The sequence below is a fragment of the Dromiciops gliroides genome, chromosome 4 (assembly GCF_019393635.1).
Source record: "Dromiciops gliroides isolate mDroGli1 chromosome 4, mDroGli1.pri, whole genome shotgun sequence".
NCBI lineage: Eukaryota > Metazoa > Chordata > Mammalia > Microbiotheria > Microbiotheriidae > Dromiciops > Dromiciops gliroides.
The window spans coordinates 18,667,000-18,690,064 of record NC_057864.1 but is presented as its reverse complement, the minus strand read 5'-3'; the positions used below and the strand labels follow the sequence as shown (position 1 = coordinate 18,690,064).

Sequence of the window (23,065 nt, the reverse complement as noted above, 5' to 3'; positions counted from 1 at the left end):
TGAAAATAATCCCTGCCCTCGAGGAATTTCTCTTCTAATGGGGGAGACAAAATGTATATAACTTGATACACAGAAGATAAATTCAGAGTATATGGAAGGTAGCTTTACAGAGGAATAGATTTATAATAATAAATAATTTCACTACCCCCTTCTTAATTCTGGTACCTACTTTCTATTAATTTTCTCTAATTTCTCCTGTTTATATCTATAGTTGTTTGCACATTGTCTCCCCCTTTAGACTTGAGAGAAGGAACTGTCTTATGCCTTTCTTGGCATCCCCTTAGCCCAGTGCTTGGCACACATTATGTGTTTAACAAATGCTAGTTGCCAAGCTGATTTCATATAGATTTTTGGAGGGTTGGGGCAATGAGGGTTAAGTGACTTGCCCAGGGTCACACAGCTAGTAGGTGTCAAGTGTCTGAGGCCAGATTTGAATTCAGGTCCTCCTGAATCCAGGGCCAGTGCTTTATCCACTGCACCACCTAGCTGCCCCCCCCCTTTATATAGATTTTTAAGGTTTGTAAAGACTTTATGCTCATCTCATCTTATCTTTACAATAACCCCATGACATAGGAAAGTTTATAATGCCCATTTTGTAGATGAGAAAACTGAGACTTTGAGAGGTTGAGAGTTGCTTAGGATTATGGTGTCTTCCCCATTAGATTGTAAGTCCTTTGAGGACATGAACTATCTGGCTCAACACTCTCATTTTATAGTTGGGGAAACTGAGGCCAGGGAGGTTACTTTACTTGGTTAAAGTCATACAGGTAGTCCAAGACAAAAAGGGAAGAATGAGGGACAATGGGTAGAAATTGCAATGAATCAAAACTAGACTTGATTTCAGGGAAGACAAACAATACCCCCTCCAACCTTTAAAGGCTGAAGCTATTCATAAGTAACATAGATGGCCTTGGGGAGTAGTAGGTCAGAGTCTCAGTCTGATCGTCTCCAATATGAGGGGGTAGGGTTAGTTTAAGAATGATTGTCAGAGGGGCAGCTAGATGGCGCAGTGGATAGAGCACCGGCCCTGGAGTCAGGAGTACCTGAGTTCAAATCTGGCCTCAGACACTTAACACTTACTAGCTGTGTGACCCTGGGCAAGTCACTTAACCCCAATTGCCTCACTAAAAAAAAAAAAAAAAAAAAAAAAGAATGATTGTCAGAGCAAACTTTTAACAAATGTATCTAGATGCAATAGGTTATACAATAATTTGGTGGGTCTGGTTCTCAGTTTCCTCATCTGTAAAAAAAGAAAAACAATAAGGGGGGGGTGAGGAATTCAGCAAATGTCTTGAAGTGGAAACTGGGATTTCTCAACAGGAATATTTTCAAGGGGATTCATGTTTAAATCTGGGTTGGACTAGATGGGGTCAGAAGGCTCTTCCCACTCTCAAGTTGTGTAATTAACTGATCTCCACGGTCTCTCGGAGGTCTATATCTTAGCCAGAGGACCCATGTGACCTTGGCAATGGCTCACTTAACATCTCTGGGCCTCAGTTTCCTTTCAAGTAAAACTTGTTTCACTTCTTTTCATCTTTCAGGGCCTGGCACTGCAATCCATGCTGGTTGATGGTTGATCTCTAAAATGAAGGGGCTTCTGTCAAAGGGAGGCTCATTAAGCTTCTGAGGTCCCTTCTGGCTCTGATTTAATCCACCAATGATAAAAAGCCAAGAATTTGCAAGCTCAGCTAACATTTTCTAGTGAAATAGAGGGTAAGCCTCCTGCCCCCACCCCCTGCCTCACCTTCTCTCTCTCTAAAGAAGGGTGATGAAGGCCTGCCCACAATCCTCTGTTGTTAAAGAGACAGGAAAGAAAAGAGGCAAGCATTTTCCCATAGAGACGTAACGACTCCCTTCCAAAAGCATTTGCTGTTGTTTCTTGAAGAGAGAGTGAGATCGAGAGAGAGACAGAGAGAGACAGAGACAGAGAGAGACAGAGACAGAGGGGGGGAGGGAGAGACAGAGACACAGAGACAGAGACAGAGAGAGAGGGGGGAGGGAGAGACAGAGAAAGAGACACAGAGACACAGACATAGACACAGAGAGACAGAGAGAGGGGGGAGGGAGAGACAGAGAGAGAGAGAGAGAGAGAGAGAGAGAGAGAGAGAGAGAGCGAGCGAGCCAGGGCAAAATGGGTATTATTTTCTAAAATATTTTAACATGTGAAGTGTATGAAGAGACCTCCCATCACTTTAAGATGAATCATGTTCTTCTGCTCTGGGGATATTAAACATACCAGCCACACTAAGTCTGTTCTTTACCTCTGCTTGCTTTCTTCCCCCCAGGACAAAATAGCTGCAGATATTAGAGGGGCTTTTAAACGCTGGCCCCAAACTTTGGTCCTTCATCAAAGGGGCCATTACATTCTAAAGGGTGACGTGTGGGTGAAAAAGGTCTCCTTGCTCCTTAGGAAGATGGACTTCCAGTGTTAAAAGAGACCTCATAACCACTCTTTATTTTGACAGGAGTATGTGTATTATTCATGCACTTCCATAGCAGGCAGACAAACTCCAAAGCTGGAGAATAGGTCCCGGTCCCTTGGGGGGAGAGGGATTGTGGAAGGGGGATGATGAGGGGGGGTTAGAATGGTCTGAGATTCCTCTGGGCAATGAAGCAAGGGAGTGACAACAAACCTTTACCTATATGTTACACCCAAAGGAATTTAGAGCCAGAAGCTCTGCCCCTTGTCTCTAATCTTGGCCTTGGAAACTCCTGGGGCAAGAGGATTTTGGTGGCAGGAGAGGAGAGCTTTGAGTGGTCCTAAAATGCACCAGGCACCATGATTTCATAGAAAGAACTCCCATTTTCTAGTATGAAGCTCCAGGTGCACAACCTGACTTTCTTATTTCAGCCTTGGATTCCTGAGTTAAGCTATTTAGGCTTGAGTATCCTCATTCATAAAATGTAGATTCTCTTCTAAGTTTTAAGTACTAGTCCTATTAAATATTGGAAGAGAGAAAGCATAGGATCAAGAGTTGAAAGATTTGGATTCTATTTAATTTCTGATTACTGTGTGACCTTGGGCAAGTCCGGAAAACATGTTTACATGACTGACCCACAAACTGCTGGCCCTGGTCCTGACCTCCATAGAAACTTACGAGATTCTCAGTTGGGCTTTGAGCTTCCTCTGAACCTTTAGCATCTTCAACGGTAGATGGAACTTCCTCTTTCTTTCTTCCTAATAATAAAAATTAAAAAAAAAAAACACAATAATTCATATTACAGGAGCAATTGAAGATGTAAACATGTTTCCTGGATTTGTGATTTCACTGGTATAGGGACCTTCTAGGGATCTGCCACTGTCTTATTGTGTTCCTGTCCAGAGCAGGAAAGGAGCTCAGAGGTCATCCCACTCAACCCCTTCATTTTACAGAGGAGGACTCTGACACATAGACAAAAAATGGTAACCTACTAGATAAAACCCAGATGTCAGAGCTGAGTATTGATTTGGTTTTAGAAGTTTCTCTAGAAAATACATAAAATTCATAGATTGAGATCTGGAAAGAATATTAAAGATTATATCATTTCCCTTTCTCCCCTCCCCTCCTTCACCCTTCACTGTACAAATGAGGAAACTAAGGTCTGGAGAGGTAAAGTAATTTTGCCGAAAGTTAGGTAATGATGGAGGTGGGATTCAGTGCCCTAGACATTGTCCCTATCCATCAATCAAAACAAAATCAGGAAATGCCTACTATGTGCTGGAGATGCAAAGAAAGGCAAAAAATTGTTCCTGCCCTCAAGCAGCTTACAATCAGTAGTTGACTACTGGATATAATTTTAGAATATAATTCCTTCCCAAGAAGACTGGTGTTTAAGGTACTATTCTGCCCTCCACCTGTTACCTGTCCCAGGTCAACACTCCAGGCATCCCGCCCACTCCCTCCCTTTGCACCCTTGCTCAGCAGGCATAATCTTATTCACGCTATCCTAATGGTCTTCGATTTGTTATGTCTGTCAGGAAGGTTGTCCCGTAATTTATGCCAGCAAGACAGATTGCAGGCTACATTTTCAATGAAAGATAAATGAATAATCATCGTGAATGAAGGATGTTTATAGTTCAGCAGACAGCTGGTTTTTCTCCAACCAGATGGTGAGAGGTTCGAGTCCAGACTTGGAATCCCAAACATGCCTGGATGTCAGACCTTGGTCATGGCCAACTCGTACTCTGTCAACTGCATGAATATCAAACTTTCCCTCCCCCATCCATCTTGTCCTGCCATGGATCATTTTCTAAAGCTGTTTTGATTGCACCTTGGTTCAAAACGCTCATACCATCTCTTGTTACTGTTTGTGTGGTCAGGAGAAAAGGTGTAACCCCAAACAGCTGGTCCCAATAAGCCATTATGCCAATGCTTTACATCTATTCTTTTTTACCCCTTTTTTGGATGGCTGAGGCCATCAAGCATGAGCCCATCATTAAGAACTCTCAAGTCAGGTATGTTAAGGGCTAAAATTCTAGCTAGTCTGTCTAAAATATCTAATGAGTGGTCGCCAATAAATTATAAGCTTTAGCAAGAGTTAGACTTTTAAGCATTTATTAAGGAGAATAAGAATTTGGTAAAGAGAGAGAGAAAGGCCTAGATTTCTATCTATTAAAGGGAGAGCACATTTCTAGCTCCACTCTCCACCAGCATCCTCAGGAAAGAGAGCGAGACCGAGCGCCAGTCTCTTCCTTCCTCCTCCCACTAGTCCGCGTCACTTCCTGATGCCAAAGAAAAGACTCCTGGTCTTGCCCTCAAAGACCTTCGCTTCATGGGCAGAACTCTTCTACAGTAAGTCTCCAGCAGGTGGCGTCATTCCAATCATTACAGGTATAATATGTAAATACATGCAGAAAAGGTACCACACTTTTTAGAAAGCACGGAAGATCCGGTTATGGGGGAAAATGCCTTGCAGCAAATTTTTTTTTTTTGTAAAGGTCTCCTATCCAAGACACATAAGGAACTGATGCAAATGTATGAGAAAAGGAGTCATTCCGCAAGAGAAAAATGATCTGAGTTCAAAGAATATGAACAGGAAGTTACAAAGGAAGAAATTCAAGCTATCAATAACCATATGGAAAATGCTTGAAATAACTAATAATTAAAGGAATACAAATTTAAAACAATTCTAAGATTCCATTTCACACTCATACAACTGGTAAATATGACAAAAAAAGATGAAAAATGTTGGAGTGGCTACAGGAACACAGATATATAATGTACTGTTATTGGAACTGGGCATTAGCCCAGCCATTCTGGAAAACAATTTGGAACTATGCCCCCAAAGTTACAAAACTGGGCACTCCCCTTGACCCATGATACTGCTACAAGGCAATTACCCTAAAGAAATAAAATCAAGAGGACTATTACCTATGTGTAAAAAATAAACTAGTATTTATATTAACTCATTAAGGCTTGCAAAATATTTGCAATTATGGAGTGTCTATCATTTCCCAGGAACAGTACTAACTGCCTTTGTAATTATTACCTCATTGGATGCTCATGCCAATCCTGAGAGGTAAGTGCTATTATTATTTTCATTTTATAGTTAAGGAAATTGAGGCAGAGGGAGGTTAACACAGAGGGTCACACAACTAGTAAATGTCTGAGGTAGGATTTGAACCCAGATCTTCCTGACTCCAGGTCCAGTGCTCTAGCTGCCTGTGGAGAGAAGAGTCATAGGACAGTGTTTCTATCTCAAGTCCATTGAATTACTGATGAGATAACAACAACAATCAACAATCTTCTGCATGAAGACTTCCCTGATGCCTCCTTCAGATTGCTAGTGCCCTCCCTCCCAAACCAACTATTGCATGTATGCATGCATGTACATGCATAGATATATACATATACATGGAAAAAGTATTATAAGTTATATATACACATATGTATGTTTCTATGTATATGTGTGTTTTATTGACTTTATATTGATGCTGTATTATTTTTGATGGCCTTGTCTCCCTCATTATAATTAGACTTCTTGTTTCATTTTTTGATTTTGTATCTTCACCATTAAGCACAGTGCCCTGCATAGAGTGGGTATTTAACAAAACCTGTTGGTTGAGTGAATCATAACAGTAGCTAGAATTTAAATAGCACTTTAATGTTCACAAATGAGTTTTACATACAATATCCCATTTGGAGGTATCCCTCATTCTCACCTCCACCCCCATGCCAACTTTTCTCTTCTTCGGGTTATTTATCCCCACTTCCTTCAGTTTATTTTCCTATGATACAGTGCTCCATCCTCTTGCCATCCTGATTGCCCTAATTCCTGGAAAGACTTATATGTGGGAAGCCAAATTTTTCCCTTTTTAATTTTATTTCTTTTACCCCATCCTAAACATATCGGTCATCCCAAAGGTGACTGGGCCAATGCCTAAGGTTTCCAGGGGGATGGCCAACCCAACCCAGGTGTCAGAAACAGTCTTGAAGAGCATGTGAGCTCATGAAGAATTTATCACCTTAAAAGGGAGAATTAATTGCACACACACAAGGTTTGATGAAATGAGAGATGAATCACCACCAGCCAGGGGATACCACAGTACAAGAGCACTGGACCTGGAGTCCTGAAGCACTGAGTTCAAATTCATCCTCAGATATTAAAATTGTATGAGAAAATATATGTAAAGCAAGTTACAAACGTTAAAGTTTTGTATGAATGGTGGTCATCACCACCACCACCACCACCATCATCAACAACAACAATAAAATGTTACCTTGAATGAATCTTGGTATCACTAACAACTCAGGGAACCATAACAGATATGGTACAGAGGAAATACTGATGGGCTTTGAGTGAGTGAGGCTTGGGTTCAAGTCTTGCCTTAGATACTTATTTTTTGCAAGGCATTCCACTACTCTGAACCTCAGGCTCCTCCACTATAAAGGGGGGACAATAATATTATATTTATTATAATGATATTATACTTATACATTATTATAATTATTGTTATTGATATTGTTGTTGTTATGGAAGTAGCAGAGATAGGATTCCAACTCAAGGTTGGCTGACTGAATTCATTGTTCCTTCTACTAGATGTCAGTTGTTCCCTCTGTAAATGTGAGGGTGAGCTAGCTCAGGGGCTCTTAACATGGGGGGCATCTGTGACCTTGATTTTATCACTCTCTTTTGAGAGCTGTATTGCAACACAATCATTTTCCTTTGTAGTCCTTTGTACTTTATTCTCTGCATTTTAAAACATTATTCAGAAAAGGGGTCCATGAGATCACTGGACTGCTAAAAGGGTCCAGGACCCAAACAGGGGTCATTTAGCTCCCTGGGCTAAATGCTTTTAAAAGCCCTTTCTAACCTTCATTGACTAGGATTTTGCCCCTCTTTGTGGCCTGTGTTGAACATCATGGGTTTTTTTTTTTTTCCGGTTGTTGTTTTGTTTTGTTTTGGCAGCACCCTAATTTACAAAATCCACAGCTATGATTATAATTGCTGGAGAAACAAGCAGGAAGTGGGGGTTCTGAAGATGCAGACCCCAGCTCCCATGAAGGGTTCTTTCTTTGTCTCCTGCACTTGGGGCTATTGGCTGGCACCCTTTCAATTGACTGTGAGAAGCAGCCTGGTTCAGCTGACTTCCTTGTATGCTGTGATAAAGTGATCGCTGCGGCAGTGTGACTGCAATCATCAGAGAGGAGGCTTTCTGGGAAATGAGCTCCTGAGCATTTCTGGGCAGAGCCAAATTGTCTCACATCGCCTGACTTGCTCCCCAAAGTATAATGCCTAGAATTATTGAGAGCCTCCGAAATTAGCTCTCAGCATCAGTCAGTCAACAAGCATTTATTTAGTACTTATAACATGCCTTGTACTCTGCTAAATGTAATATAAAAAGGTTAATACTATTTCTACCCTCAAAGAGTTCATATTCTAAGTGGGGGCAACATGCAAGTAACAATGTGCATACAAGATGTAGACAGAGACAATGGAAGGAAATCTCAGAGGGAAGGCACTAGCAGAAAGTGGTGGTGGGGAAGACCAGGGAGGGTCTTTCTTTTTGGATCTTCCTCTTTTCTCCCAAATAGCTAATGTAATTCACTCTGTGGCTGCTAGCATTTCTTGCTTAGCTCATTCTCTTTTTCAGACCTTCTGACGTTATTCCTCCAGAACCATGTTCCACTTATGCATTTATCCTTAATTCCTGTCCTTGTTTCTACCTTCTGCAAGGGTCTTTTGTTTTTTGTTTGTTTGTTTGTTTTGGGGTTTTTGTTGTTGTTCTTATTGTTGTTTGTTTGTTTGTTTTTTGGTTGGGCAATGTGGGTTAAGTGATTTGCCCAAAGTCATACAGCTAGTAAGTGTCTGAGGCCAGATTTGAACTCAGGTCCTCCTGACTCCAGGGCCGGTGCTCTATCTACTGCGCCACCTAGCTGCCCCCAGCAAGGGTCTTTTAAAAACCCTAAGTTGGTTGGTAAGGGCCCTGAGTGTGCATATTCATCACTTTAGACAATTTCTCCTTTTTTCTCTTAAAGAGAATTACTTCTCTGTGTGTGCTCAGCTTTTCTGTCCTCTATCATAAACATCAGGATTCCAGGGCCATGGATTCAATCTGGAAGCCATCTTAGAGGTCATTAGTCAAGCACCCTCATTTACACATGAGGGAATTTAGTCTCAGGATGTGGGAAAAGACTTGCCCAAGGTCACACTAGTAATAATGGAAGAAATAGGAATAGAACTCAGTTCCTTCATTCTCCAAATTTCCCACATTTCCTATTATTTCTACTTTAGTAGCCAACCCCTCTTTTCTGGTCAGAAACAGATTCGGGTTATAGACTTTCTGATCACTTTATTTGCCCTTTAAGGCATGATTAAACTGGGAGCTGTGGAGGGGCTTGCTTATTGTGTCTTTTAAGTACAATTTGGGCAACAAAACCAGGACACTGACCTGTACATTCAGGAAAAGGAGAAGCCTTGTCTGAGGATGCTTTGATCAAGAACTCCATCAATTTTTGCCATCTGTGTGAGAAGAGAAATGGAGTGATTTTAAAGCTTAAAGGGAGGTTCTTTTTGTTCTGAAATCATAACCAATAAAATCATCAGAGGGAAGAATTTAAAAATGGGGAAAAATCCAAATCAAAGAATTTGTTAGAGGAAAAAAATCGTTCATTCTTTCATTCAAACAATTATAAAGCACTATTATGTGGTATTTCTGGGACATCCTAAGGTCCTTTTAAACTCTATGATTCTTTGTTATGAACAATTCTTCTTAACTACAAATCTCCTTATCTATCATCCAGCAACTCCATCAAAAATGGAAATGGGTAAATCTGATAAGATTTATTCTCCCTAAAGTCATGTTAGTTCTTTGTGATCATTGCTCCCATGTCTTAATGTTACCCAACAAGCCTTTTAATTACCCATTCCAGGTTTTGTCCTTTAGCCTCCCCCCTAACCTATCCCCATCTTTTTCCAGGAGAAAGCCAACTCATTTTCGGTTTCCATTAAAGACTTGCTAATCTAAGCACCTAATGTTTCCTCTGTCTTCAAAAAATCATCCCACTTGCTCTTGGCATTCGATTAGCAGGCATTTTCTACCTATCATATTCTGAATAAGAGGCCAGATGTGCCTGTAATATTCTACTTGTGGCTGCCAGGCAACTGCACTCATTGCTCTGAAATGTTAAAGATGTCAGTACATCAGGTTTATTCTCCAAACTCTTCCCCTCTACCTCTCTTGTCTCATCTCCATATATTCTGACTTTTGGGTTATAGCATTTATCTGTAGCCTTTATTTACTCCAAAGAAATTACAATTGTTTCTTCATTCCTCTTCTTCCCTAACTTCCTATTTACTATAAAAAATTTCCTCCCTCCCAATCACTGGGATTCCATTGGTGTGGGTGTCCCCTACACCACTTCTTTGGGACATGGGTCCCTACCCTGTTCTTCACCTTAGTAGATATTTTCTTAATTTTCTGTGGCTAAAAATACTAATAGGTCATGGATATATCACTAGAAGGCCATTTAGTTCAACACCCTCATTTTGAAAATAAGGTAAACTGAGTCCCAGAGAAGTGAAGTCACATTAAATATCAGAGTTGAATTTCAAACTCAGGGTTTGTGATTCTAAGTTCAGCTCTTGTTCCCCTGTACCTCATTTATCATATAATAGTCATCTTCCTGGAGATTAGACTCCCTGAATTTAGCTAGAATGATCTTCTGACAACAGCCACTCAGCATTGCATAGATCTGAATTAAAAGTATTTTCTGCTTGGAAAGACATGGGAGAAAATTTCTTGGTAAGCATTGTTTTTTAACAACAGAGGGTCCTCTCAACGAAGAAATTGGCAAAAATAAAAGGGGGGCAGATATAGAAACAGTCAATGTTGGAGGTGCTAGGGAAAAACAGGCACACTGATAGTCTATTGGTGGTTTTATGAACTTGTCCAAGCATTCTGGAAAGTAATTTGGAATTAGGCAAAGAATGTAATTCAGATGTCTATACCCTTTTGCCCACAGATGCCAGTGTTAGGTATATACTCCCAAGTAGGGGAAAGACAAAGTTCAGAAATGCACCAAAATATTCATAGTAGCATTTACTTTTTTGGTGGTAAAGAAATGGAAATAAGGGAGATGACTGTTGTTTGAGAAATAGATAAATCACAGGACCTGGGGTCAGAAAGGTTCATCTTCTTGAATTCAAATATGCCCTTAGATACTTAGCTATGTGACCCTGGACAAATCACTTAACCCTGTTTACCTCAGTTTCCTCATCTGTACAATGAGCTTGAGGAGGAAATTGCAAACCATTCCAGTATCTATGCTAAGAAAACTCCAAATGGGGTTATGGAGAATCAGATATGACTGAAACAACTCAACAGCAATAAAACATTGTGGTCCATTAATAGAGTGAAATATTATTGTGCTATAAGAAAAATGAACAAGAAAAATATGTAGCATTTACATAGCACTTAAAAGTTTGCAAGGTGCTTTAAAATGTTATCTTGTTGTATCCTCCCAATAAGTATAGGAAATAAGTGCTATTAATCATCATCAATAAATTATTAATATTAATAGCACCTAATGTGATGAATATAAGGAAGAATTGGAAGAATTATGTTACCTGATAAAAAGCAAACAAACAAACAAAAAAAGCAAATCCAGGAAGACTAAAAGTATATCTAATGATTGAACCAATATAAGTGGAAAGAAAAATAAATACTACCAAAAAAACCCACCCCAAGCATAATTATAATGACCTAGCCTAATCAAAGAGAAGAGAAAGTATATATCCTTACTTTTCTTGCAGGGATGGTAACTATTATGTAACATTGCAAATATTATAACTCAGTTTATATATTGATTAGTTTGGCCAAACTACTATGGGGTTTTTTCCCTCTTGTTTTTATTTTTGTTAAAGGGGGCAAAGGTATATTTAGAAATTAAGGTGATATAACAACAAAAGCAAGACAAATGTTTATTATTGACTATCTTTTATTTTGTCCTTTATATTATTTATCTATTATTTTAAAGAACAACTCAGGGTCACATTTTGATATTGAGTCATCACAGGATGACTTTAGTGGAAATTCACGAGGCAAATAGAAATCTAATTTTGACTCAAATCCGTCTGACCTGAACTCATTTTACAGAAGGGCAATTCCAAGGGGGTGATCTGATGAGTCCAATCCACTCTGCCTCTTGTGAAATCCCCCACTGTGGCAGCCACTCACTCAATTCTCTTCTCATTTGTGAGTAAGGGAAGAACAAAAGAACTCATTGTTAAAAATCCCACTGTAATGGAGCAGAGAACACCGCTTCCTTTACCCGTTCCCCCAGGGTGACAGTTTCAGAGGGGGTGGGCAGAGCTGCTTCTCTGTGGTGAGATGGGGGCTAATCCAGCATCACCCTAATCCTTCCTGATGTCTTATTGATTTTAAGGATATTTAATCAGGAAGTGGCTCCAAGCTGGAATCCTGCTAATTACCCAGCAGCCGCTTTCCAAAAAGGCACCTGATTGGACAGAGGATTAATGGAAAATATGCCCTAAAATAGGGATTCATGCATCTCGCTCCTGACATGTGTGTCGATATTGTATTTTTAATCTCTTAAAGACATAAGTCTGAATATAAAGCCCTTGACAAAATGCGTTTATATCAATGGATGAGGCTTTAGCCAGTGGCTGGTTATGGGTGGAAGAGATTTATCTCATAGGGGAGTAATTCCTTCCTGAAGGTCAATGCCATGATGTCCTTGGCTATCCCAGAGGGTAAGGACAGAGAAATCTAGAATTCTATGCCCTCCCCAGATCTTTGGATTAAAAAAAAAAAGCAGGGAGAAGGATAGCTACAGAAATAAGACAGTGGAAGCCTACCTCCTTTATTATTTTCTGAGTTTCTACCCTTCCATTAGAGAAGTAGCTCTCCTCTCTACTCTCTCTTCCATCAATGGCTTATTTTGAACAACCAACCCATTCTATTTTTCAGGGGTGGGGGAAGAGGCATATTCCATCACCTAGCTCTCCCTCCCTCCACCTGCAAAATTAATGCGGACACATCAAAAGAAGGAAGGGGAGGCAGATGAAAGAGATGAGCCCAAATCACCTCGATTTCAAAGGGATATTAGATTCAGGTGTGAGGCTAATGCCTGCCTGCCTCTCAGGATTTCTCTGCCTTCCTAAGGAACAGAGGAAGGGTGGAAACAGCTCATACAAAACACTGATCTTGTTCTTGGCAACTTTAAAGAGAGTGGAGGGTAAGTAATAGGGAAAGGCATGGTGATCTCACCCCCTGCTTCCCCATTAGGTCGTGGTTTTCAGAGGTTGTTCTTGACTTTTCTCCTTCACCTTCTACCAGCATCCTCACTCTATTCTCTGTCTCGAAAGTCAAAGAACCCCACTAAACATTCTAAGACAAACCCAGATTCCTCTGATTCAAGCTACACTTGGGCTTAATCTCCCAAATGCAATTTAGTAGGGATGAATATAAAGCCATACTTGGGTTTAAAAAAATCAACATCACAAATATAAGATGAGCGAAGAAGCATGACTCAATTGCAGGATTTCGTTTTCTTTTCTTTTTTTTTAGATGGAAAGAATGAATGAAAAGCATTTATTAAGCACTTCATAATGTGTCAAGCACTGGCAATGCAAATATAAAAGCCAATCAGTGCCTTCAGATAGCTCACATTTCAATAGGGCTGGACAACATATAGAGGATCTGGAGATCCTAGTGGACATGAAGCTCAATAAGAATCAAAAATGTGATACTGCACTTGGCATTTATTAAGCACCTACTATATATCAGGCACTGTACTGAGTACTGTGGATAAAAAGAAATGTCTAAGACTAGGGAGAGGGCAGCATTACTATCTTCTCCCTTAGTCATACTACACCTGGCCTACTGTGTGCTCCTAATGGCACTTTAATTTTAGTGTTTGTTTCTCTAGTCCACATTTTAAGAAGGACATAATAGGCTGGATACAGTCTAGAGGAAGATAACCTTTATCATGAAGGGTCTCAAGTTTATGCCACCAGAGGATGAGTTGCAAGAGAGTGTGTGTGGGAAGCAAAGAGAGAGAAGAATCATGGGGAAGGAGGGAATTGTCTTCAAGGATGTGAAGGGCTGTGGTTTGGAAGAGGGATTGCCTTGTTTGACTTGGCCTAGAGAGCAGGAAAAGGAACAACAGGGTATGGTCACAAAAGGGAAAACTTACATCATGGATAGAGAGTGGAACCTGGAGTCAGAAAGACCTGAATTCAAATTTGACCTCAGATGCTCACTAGCTGTGTAGCCCTGGGCAAGTCACTTCCCTCTGTCTGCCCCAGTTTCCTCATCTATAAAATTGGAATAATAACAGAACCCACCTCCCAGGGTATTGTGAGGATCAAATGAGACAATATTTGTTAAGTGCTTCGCAAACCCTAAAGCTCTATATAAAGGTTACCTATAAGTGCTTCCTGTTGGGTGAGGTCTTTCTTGATTCTTCACCCCACCTCCCAGTTGTTAGTAGCCTCCCCACTCAATATTACTGTGAATTTTCTTTGTATATATTTGGCATTTACTTATTTGTCACATTGTTTTTTCCTCAGCAAAATGTAAACTCCTCAAGAGCAGAGCAGGTTCATTTTTGTGTTTTTGCTTTTGGATCCCAAGCATAGTGCCTTGACCACAGTAGGGACTTAATAAATGTTTGTCCAATGATTTAACACATGGGCTGCAGCTAAAATCTATATGTATTGAAAATCCACTTACTTGATCTCATCTTGTACGTTCAAATCCTGGTGGCTACACAAAGCCCTCATCAGTGATGGGGACAGAGCAAGTCCATGTTGCTCACAGATAGCCTTGACCTGAAAAATCAAAAAGTATTTTAAATGTGGACATGACAAACACAATCCCTTCTATTTTCCCATCCCCTTTACCACTGGCCCTCACCTGCCAAGGTGAGATGTCCCAAGGCAGTCACTATCTCCCTCCTAAGCAACTAAACTCTCTCCCCCAAGCCATCAGGGCACCATTTAGCATGGGGGATGGTAGGGGGACCTTGAAGAAATAGATAACAGGAGTTCAAAGTCTTTGATTGAGGTGTTTGCTGTTATAGAGTTACCAGTGAGTCACCACAGTGATTGGAATGAGTAAGAAACCATAGCCTTGGGGTCCAGGTGGGGGGGGAGAGGGAGAGAGGGAGAAAGGGGGAGAGAGGGAGAAAGGGGGAGAGAGGGAGAAAGGGGGGAGAGAGGGAGAAAGGGGGAGAGAGGGAGAGGGAGAGGGAGAGGGAGAGGAGAGAGAAGAGAGAGAACAATGTAAAGTTACTTGACTGAATTTCAAAGAGTTTGCAACATTTGGTGCTCATTTACCTATCAAGATAAACCCAACCTATTATACTCATTCATTCATTCATTCATTCATGCATGCATATATTCATTCATATGTTTATTCATTCACTAACCACTTATGGTTCTTCAAAGAGAAATGTGAAACACTCCTTGATCTCAAGAAGCTCCCAAAGTAAAAGAGGAGATAAAAAGTGGACCTGAATCATTAGGATGACAGTTGTGTGCAGGCAGAAGAGAGAGGGTCCTCTATCTTCCATTTTGGGCATGAGTGAGTACATGTTTTAGTGCAAAATGAGCAGTCACATTCATACCACTCCATCCCTGTATTTATATTTTTGCTCTTCCTTGAATCCTATGTGAGGCTAGCCTTGGAGCAAAACAAAGTTGCCTCACTCTAGTCCCTTTGATATGATTAGTGACCTTCTGATCTTCCCCAGGGTCAACTCTGAATTTTTCCTTTTATCTGTCTGTCTGTCTGTCTGTTTATCTATCTATCCATCCATCCATCCATCCATCCATCCATCTGAAATTGCAGGAATTTCCTTGACTCTTGACTGAAGAAGGTGTTAATCAACTGATCTCTTCCTGCTTCAGCCCACAGTAGAAACAGAGCTTCTCTGTCTGATTTGTCTCCCATAGTTATACACCATGCTCATTTTGTTATGACAAAGGAGATCATGGTAAGTGTAGAGGAGGAGTCTAGGCAATGGCAGGACACATCTAAAACAGAGACTCATTTTTGGATCTTCATGAAAAACCATTTACAAGGCACAGAGGGGATGCTCTGTGTTTTGGGAGTTGGTGTTTCTCTTAAAATGAAATTGTAAAATATTTAAGAGCCAGCATATTTTGGTGGGATTAATGCTGTACCTAGAATCAGGGTCCTGGGAAGTTTCTCCATCATAGCTTTGATATTTACAAATTTTATGGCCAGAGGCACTTAACTTATTGGAGCTTCCGTTTCTTTGCAATAAAATGAGGACTTGCAATACCTGTTTCACTGAGCGATTGTGAGAAAAAAGACTCCATAAACATTAACATTTTATCTTCCCATAAGTCTTTTTTTTTTCCTTTTTGAGAGGGAAAAATGGTAGTCCTGATTTGTGATTTCTTTAGTGTGGGGAATTCCCAGTATGGAAAATTCTCTGTAACTTAAATTCTCCAAGAGTTGCTTAGGGAGAGTGAGTGACTTATCTGCAGTTACACATCCAGGATGGGCCAGAGCTTTGACTTGAAGCCAGGTCTTCCTGCCTCCAAGTCTGGCCCTCTGTCCACCATGGGACACTACAGCTCTTTAATGCATTATTTTATTCTGGAATTTTAAAGCAATGGGTTAATTCACTGGTGGAAGGAGTATTAGCATCGGTGAGATTGAAGATCCGAAATTATTTACACGCATTTAAGTAATAAGGACTCTGAGTCACCTAAAAAAGCAAAATTATTTTCAGGGGGTTTTTAATGGCCTGGAGAATAAAATATTGATGCCTATGTTTGGCTTTTAAAGTTCTTCCCAGTCTGTTTACTAATGTAGGAGGGATATGGGCAAGATTTTAATCAAAAAGAGATAAAATAACACTTGGGTACTTAAAGAGTAAACATTAGAGATCTGGAAATTTAAATCAGTTAAATATATCATTTCCTGATGGTGTCTGATGAGGAGGGGCTGGAGGAGGAGGAGGAGGAGGAGGAGGATGGGGATATCCTTGCTTCTCTCTAGCTTTTCAGAATTTACATGTCAATGAGGTCTAGCTCACTCTTTGATTTCTTCTGATAACTCCTCAATGTCCCAAACCTCTGGGAATCTATTAAGGAGACATAAGTGTGGCCTGCACAGAATGCTTCTGTCCTGTTCAGTTTAAGCTTTTCTTGACCTTGCAGCCAAGAATAAGGAACATCCTGGGTACTCTTAGCACAGTGTCTCAGAACACTGATTTGTTGTAATGCCTAGAAAAGCAAATTCCTATAATTTTTTTCCCCTCAGGTAATAACTGTAATTTAAATGAGTTCTAAGGCACTTAAAAGATTCCAGAGAGCTCACAAATTCCAGCTTCAAAGAAAGCCTGGCTTCTTACCCCATAAAGATGGAACACAAAGCTGAGACTTCCGTCGCCCACACAGAAGCCAAAATGACATTCCAAAAGTACTGGTTTGTCTATATCACTCCCTTGCTCAAGAATTTTCAAGGGCTCCCCATTATGTTTAGGATAAACCCCAAACTCCCAGCACATAGACATTTTATAAATGTTTATTAGTTGATTGGCTCCAACCCTGTCTTTCTAGGCTAGCTTCAAATTACTCTTCATCACAGAGGTCAGAAGTCATTTAAATTGAACAAAATTTAATTTTTTCAATTTTTTCTTTGGTGAGGCAATTGAGGTTAAGTGACTTGCCCAGGGTCACACAGCTAGCAAGTGTTAAGTGTCTGAGACCGGATTTGAACTCAGGTCCTCCTGATTCCAGGGCCAGTGGTCTATCCACTGCACCACCTAGCTTCCCTGAACAAAATTTAATTTAATCATATATAAAAGGGCAAACAATTAGACCAATCTGAAGATGGCATTGGCCGATGAAAAGCATCAGGCAGTTAAGTACAGTGGATAGAGCATCCAACTTGTAATTAGAAAGTTGAATTCAAATCCAGACACAGACATTGACCAGCCCAACTAGCAGCACTGAGCAAGTCAGCTAAACTGTGTTAGCGTCAATTTCCTCATCTGTGAAATAGGAATAATAATAACACCTACCTCTTGGTGGTGGTGTAAGGATAAAATGAGATAACATATGTAAAGTGCTTTGCAAACCTTAAAGTACTCTATTAATGCTGTTGTTGTTCTGTAATAGATGTCCCATCAAAATTTCACAGAACTCTACCATCAATTCTCAGTTGACTGCTGCCTATTTTTATTTTTTTGTGTGAGGGGGTGCTCATCTCTAGGACCCTTCATGGATCTGAAGAGGGAGTGAGATTGAATCTTTTATGAGGTTTGCCATTTGAAAGTCTACTCATGGGCACTGAAGATGGGTACTAGAAGTTTTGCCCAAGTGCAGTATTCAGTTTGCAAACATAACAAATTAGTTATCCCTGGCCCTATGCAGATGCTGAGACCCCTGTGGGGAAGTTCAGGATTTCTTGGATTCGCTACTTCACAACCCCAGGTCATTCACCACTTCCTGGAATCCACTTGTGGCAACTGCCCACTAGCAATTTCCCTGCTCTGGATGCAATTTTTGCTACCAGACTCTTGTGCAGGCATAGCCAGGGGCAAAAGTGATATGTTTGTTGTTATTGTCCCTCTATCTGTACCCCTCTCTGGGGCAGCCTAGCCCCCTTCTCTCCCCTTAATCTGAAACCAGGTGTACCTGTGGGGATCCATCTCCCCAGTTGGAAAGATACCTAAGTCTTGTGTACAGACAGACTCCCTCCCCTCCTCACTCCACAGCCACAGACACAGATACAGACACCAGCAAATAATCTTTACCCAGGGCTTGGGATTCACTTCTGTATATCTTGTCAATCAACAAACATTTAGTAGCTAGTATTTATATAGCCTTTAAGTTTGCAAAGCATTTTACATAGAATTAAAGCATTAATTAAAGCATTGTTACATGGATCACAGACTCTTGCTCAAGGAGCAATTCTAATAGTTTTACGATCCTTTCTTTTTGGCCCCTCTCCAAATTGTGAGATGATAATAATATCTAATGATGGCTAAAACTTATATAGTGCCAGGAATTATATAATTATTACAATTATTATGTCATTGCATCCTCACAACCCTATCAGGTAGGTGCTGTCATTATCCCCATTTTATAAATGAATAACCTGAGACAAATAGAGGTAAAGTGCAGGGTTACACAGCTAGGTAACATCTGAAACTCTATTCGAACTCAAGTCTTCCTGATTCCAGGCCTAGTACTCTATCTCCCCTACCAACTAGGTTGCCCACAAAGAACAAATAATTTTATTTTCACCATACAATCCACAAAAGGGATCCAGAAGGGAAAATTACTCCCAGGATCTCCCTACCACCTATCTACTCATAAACGCACATCGAAATAAACCTAGAAATCTAAAGGTGATGTGGTTTACCTTGGAGGATGGCAGGTGGCCAGAAAAAGGTTGATCTTCTTTTTGAAAACTCATGTGAAGGTTTTCAGTGTTGAGTTGGTCCTTGGATGTCTTCACGGCCCTCCTGAGAAGCTCGGTTAGGTTGTCACTGGCTTCAGAAGATGAACTGTGGAATTGAGGCACAAGAGAAGGGGTGTCAGTGAAGGGCAGAGAGGTGTGATAGAGTCCTAGACATGGCATCAAGAGGCCTGGGTTTGGGTCCCATTTCTCTCCCTCAATGGAAAGACACTTTCCCCTCTGAGTCTGTTTCCTTTTCTGTGAAATGAGGACAGCATTGTGTATGAGACTTACCTCAAAAGGTCATGTTTTGTGAACCAACACTAAGCCTCCTGATTTGGCACAGTAATAACTTAAATTTGTCAAGTGCTGGAAGATTAAGTACTTTTGGATTCAGTTAAGTACTCAGGATTCATTCATCAGTCAAGAGGCAGATGAGGGCTAAATTAAGGTAGCGGCTACATGACTGGAGAGAAGGGGCTGGATGGGAGAAATGTGTGGAGATGGGATTGACAAGATCCGACAGCAGGTTGGATATGAGGCTGAGAAAGGAACGTCAAAACAGAAAATTCAAGCTGATGAGCCTGGGTTTTCTCAACAGAAAGGAGGATGAGCATGAGTTTAGTTTCCAGTTTGGGACTTGTTGAGTTTGAGATGTCCAGCAGGCAGATGATGGAGGAATGGTTTGGTCTAGAGAGATAACAGAGTGGGATATACATATTTGGTGGTAATATGTATGGGTATTATGCTTGAAACAAATAAGATTGGGGGCAGCTTGGTGGCACAGTAGATAGAGCACTACCCTGGAGTCAGGAGGACCCGAGTTCAAATCTGGCCTCAGACACTTAACAGTTACTAACTGTGTGACCCTGGGCAAGTCACTTAACCCCAATTGCCACACAAAAAAACAAAACAAAACAAAACAGATTACTTAGCAAGAAAAGGGATGGATGGATGGATGGATGGATGGATGGATGGATGGATGGATGGGTGGGTGGGTGGGTGGATAAATGGATGGATAGATGGATGGACATAAAGATAAATATACAAATAGGAAGACAGATGGCTAGATCGATAGATAGATGATAGGTAATAGAGAGATGGATGGGTGGATGGATGGATAGATGGATGGATGAATGAATGGGCAGAAGAGCATATGGGACACAGCTCTAAGGAACATTCATTGTAAGAAGAGCAGGAAATTTATTAGACAGGCAACATGAATAACAATAATAATATTGAGCATTTATATCATACTTCAAGGTTGTCATTTGATTCTCATGACAACACCATGAGATTGCTGTCATTATTCTCTACATTTTACAGATGAGATAATGGAGATTAAGTGACTTGCCCAAGGTCATGGAGTTGGTAACTCATTATTTTTCCTCCCCTCCTTTTAGCTTGTCTGTTTCTATCAAAAAACACCACTATTCTTTTAGTCTCTCAGGTTTTCCATCAAGATGTTATCTTCAGCTCTTTATAGCATAAAGCACCTTCCCCACCACCACTATCAGATCCATTGCCAAATCTTATCAATTCTAGACATCTCCTAAATCTGTCCTCTTCTTTCTGCTCATAATATAACCAATGTCTGAACTAGGGTTCAAATATAGGTCTTCCTGACTCCGAGTCTTCAGCCACCTATGAAGTAAGTCTGTGCTAGTGCCCTGTGAATGCTGAGTAACTCTGAGACCACCACCATGACCACCACTACCATCAAGGGAACAAGAGGCAGATGCATGAAGCAAACCCACTTCCCGTAGCCTGTGGGATTTTCTTAGAAGGCTCAGGTCCAGATGCTTGCTACATCTGGTCTAACTTAGATGGGGAGAACTACTGCCACCCCACCTATCACTGGCAGCACTGCAAGTTTCAAACACATCTGGGTCTCTTTGGCTGGAGGCTTCCCCTGACTGAACACCCGGAGAAGGCTGGAATTAAATACATTAACTAACAAAAAAATCCTTGGATGAGCTATGAGCTGGGCCCCTATACCCTTCTTCCTGCTGTTTATTTGCTTGCTTTGACAGGAGGTTTTTACAAGTATCAGCTTTTCTGAAAACCCCAGCCCCCTTTTCCTCTGTGCCCCTTCTCCAAGAGACATAACCTTGTCCTGTGAAGAAGCTGGCCATTGGTGGAGTGGTCGATCAGACACTAAGTCATATGAACTGGGTTTTGTGAGATGCTCCTCTTTTTCCATTAACCAGCTTGGGGAGTTTGAGCATAGAAACAATCACAACAAATAATGGCAATGGCCCCTCAAACACTGAGCTTTGTTGTTTGTAAAATAAGAATTTGGGAGCGTTGGCCTTTAAGGTCCCTCCCAGCTCTGACAGGTTTTGTTCCGAGCTCTCTCCCTAACATTTTCTGTTCTAATATTCTAAAATTTAGATTCTCTCCCTCCTCTAACACTTGGTTCTAAGGTCCCTTCCTGATATTGTGTGCTATCTGTTCTAACATTCCAAGATCTAAAATTCCTCCCAGCTCTTGACTTCTGTGATTCTTTGGTACAATGCCAAATCTGGGGACTGGAGTCATCAAGTTAGCTATGAGCTCAGCTATTTGTTGTTCAGTCGTGTTTGACTCTTTGTGACCCCATTTGGGATTTTCTTGGCAAACATTCTGGGGTGGTTTGCCATTTCCTTCTCCAACTCATTTTACAAATGAGGAAACTGAGGCCAACAGGGTGAAGTGACTTGGCCAGGTCACAAAGCTAGTAAATGTCTGAGGCTGAGTTTGAACTCAGTTCTTTCTTACTTCAGGTCAAGCATTCTATTCACTGTACCACCTAGCTGCCCCATGAGCTTATATCATACTTCCAATTATTTTTCTGGCATCAATTAGATATTTGGGGATGTTACTGCTTTTACAATAAAGTTCCACAATTAAAGCTTAGCTCCAGTGACAATGCTACCAAGAATCTCACCTGATCTCTCAGCCAATTAATGACAAGACTTGGAAGAGAAACAAAGCACTACACCTGGTCAATGAGCTTTCCAAGGATCAGGACTGTCTCCTCAGCTGCCCTCCAAAGTCAGAGTGCTGCTTCCAGAGTAGGCCATTGAGACTGTACATTGGATTGCAAGCTCCTTGAGGGCAGGGACACTTTTGTGTTCATAGCCTGAGTACTTAGCACAGAGATATGTAAGGAACACTTGCTGATTAAATAATTGGGAGTGCTATGCAAGCTTCAAAACACTGTTATTAAGTATTCTACAACATTATAGGCAGCTAGGTGGTTCAGTGGACAGAGAGTCGGGAAGACCTGAGTTTGAATCCAACATCAGACACTAGCTGTGTGACCATGGGTAAGTCACTTCACCCTGTTTGCCCCAGTTTCCTCATATGCAAAATGAGCCAGAGAAGGAAATGACAAACCACTCCAGTGACTCTGTCAAGAAAATCCCAAACGGGGTCACAAAGAGTAGGACACAACGAAATAACAACGACAAGAACCGTATCAATAGGACCCTACCTTATAATCACATAATAATTTTAACAAAGGATAAACGTTAAGGTCATGAAATGATACGGTGGCATAATGGATAGAGAATTAAACTTGGATTCAGGAATACCTGGGTTCAAATGTCACCTCAGATACACGCTAGCTTTTATGACTCTGAGCAAGCCACAGAAATACTTTGTGGCTCATTTTCTTCATATGCTCAAATGAGGGGATTACATTTGATGCCCTCTGGGGTCCCTTTCAGCTTCAAGTGCTCCTGATCATTAGTACCATGCTAGTCCTAAGTAGTACTATACTAATTACTACAGCTAGTATTTTTATTTACAAGACAGGCTGAAGCCACTGTCCTCTATATAGATAAAAATGTAAAGAAACCTTATGGAAACTGTGGCTGTACCGGGCTGGAAAGCCTTAGTGTTTAATGGATAAATTTGAAAAGCATTAAGCAAGCACTCAGTATGTGCTGGGCACTGTGCTACGTTGGTATCATTTTCAAATACCCAGGTGGTTTAAAGGAAAAAAAAAAAACCACCAAATCCTAAGTATTCACTATCTTGTCTGTTCTATTTCCCCTGTGCTTAAGAGGAGATCCCTGAGTCATTCATCTGAATCCATCTCCATCAATACAGGTGGGCCCCTCTTCACATTCTCAGGGGTCTCCATTTGAAGGAACACTTAAATGCAAAAAAACCCCAAAACCACCATAT

General features: G+C 40.8%; 1 protein-coding gene across 3 annotated transcripts in view; it reads right to left on the bottom strand.

Annotated features, from left to right (window-relative positions):
• The window catches only part of C4H1orf87 (chromosome 4 C1orf87 homolog), a 66,138-nt gene that overhangs the window by 15,765 nt on the left and 27,308 nt on the right, over positions 1–23,065 (bottom strand). For all 3 annotated transcript variants that reach the window (XM_044004253.1, XM_044004252.1, XM_044004254.1), the window contains 4 exons: positions 18,854–18,998; positions 14,180–14,277; positions 8,873–8,943; positions 3,099–3,178 (listed from right to left, as the gene is read on the bottom strand). In XM_044004253.1, coding sequence (XP_043860188.1) covers positions 3,099–3,178; positions 8,873–8,943; positions 14,180–14,277; positions 18,854–18,998 — 394 coding nt within the window. The remainder of the gene's footprint in view (positions 1–3,098; positions 3,179–8,872; positions 8,944–14,179; positions 14,278–18,853; positions 18,999–23,065) is intronic.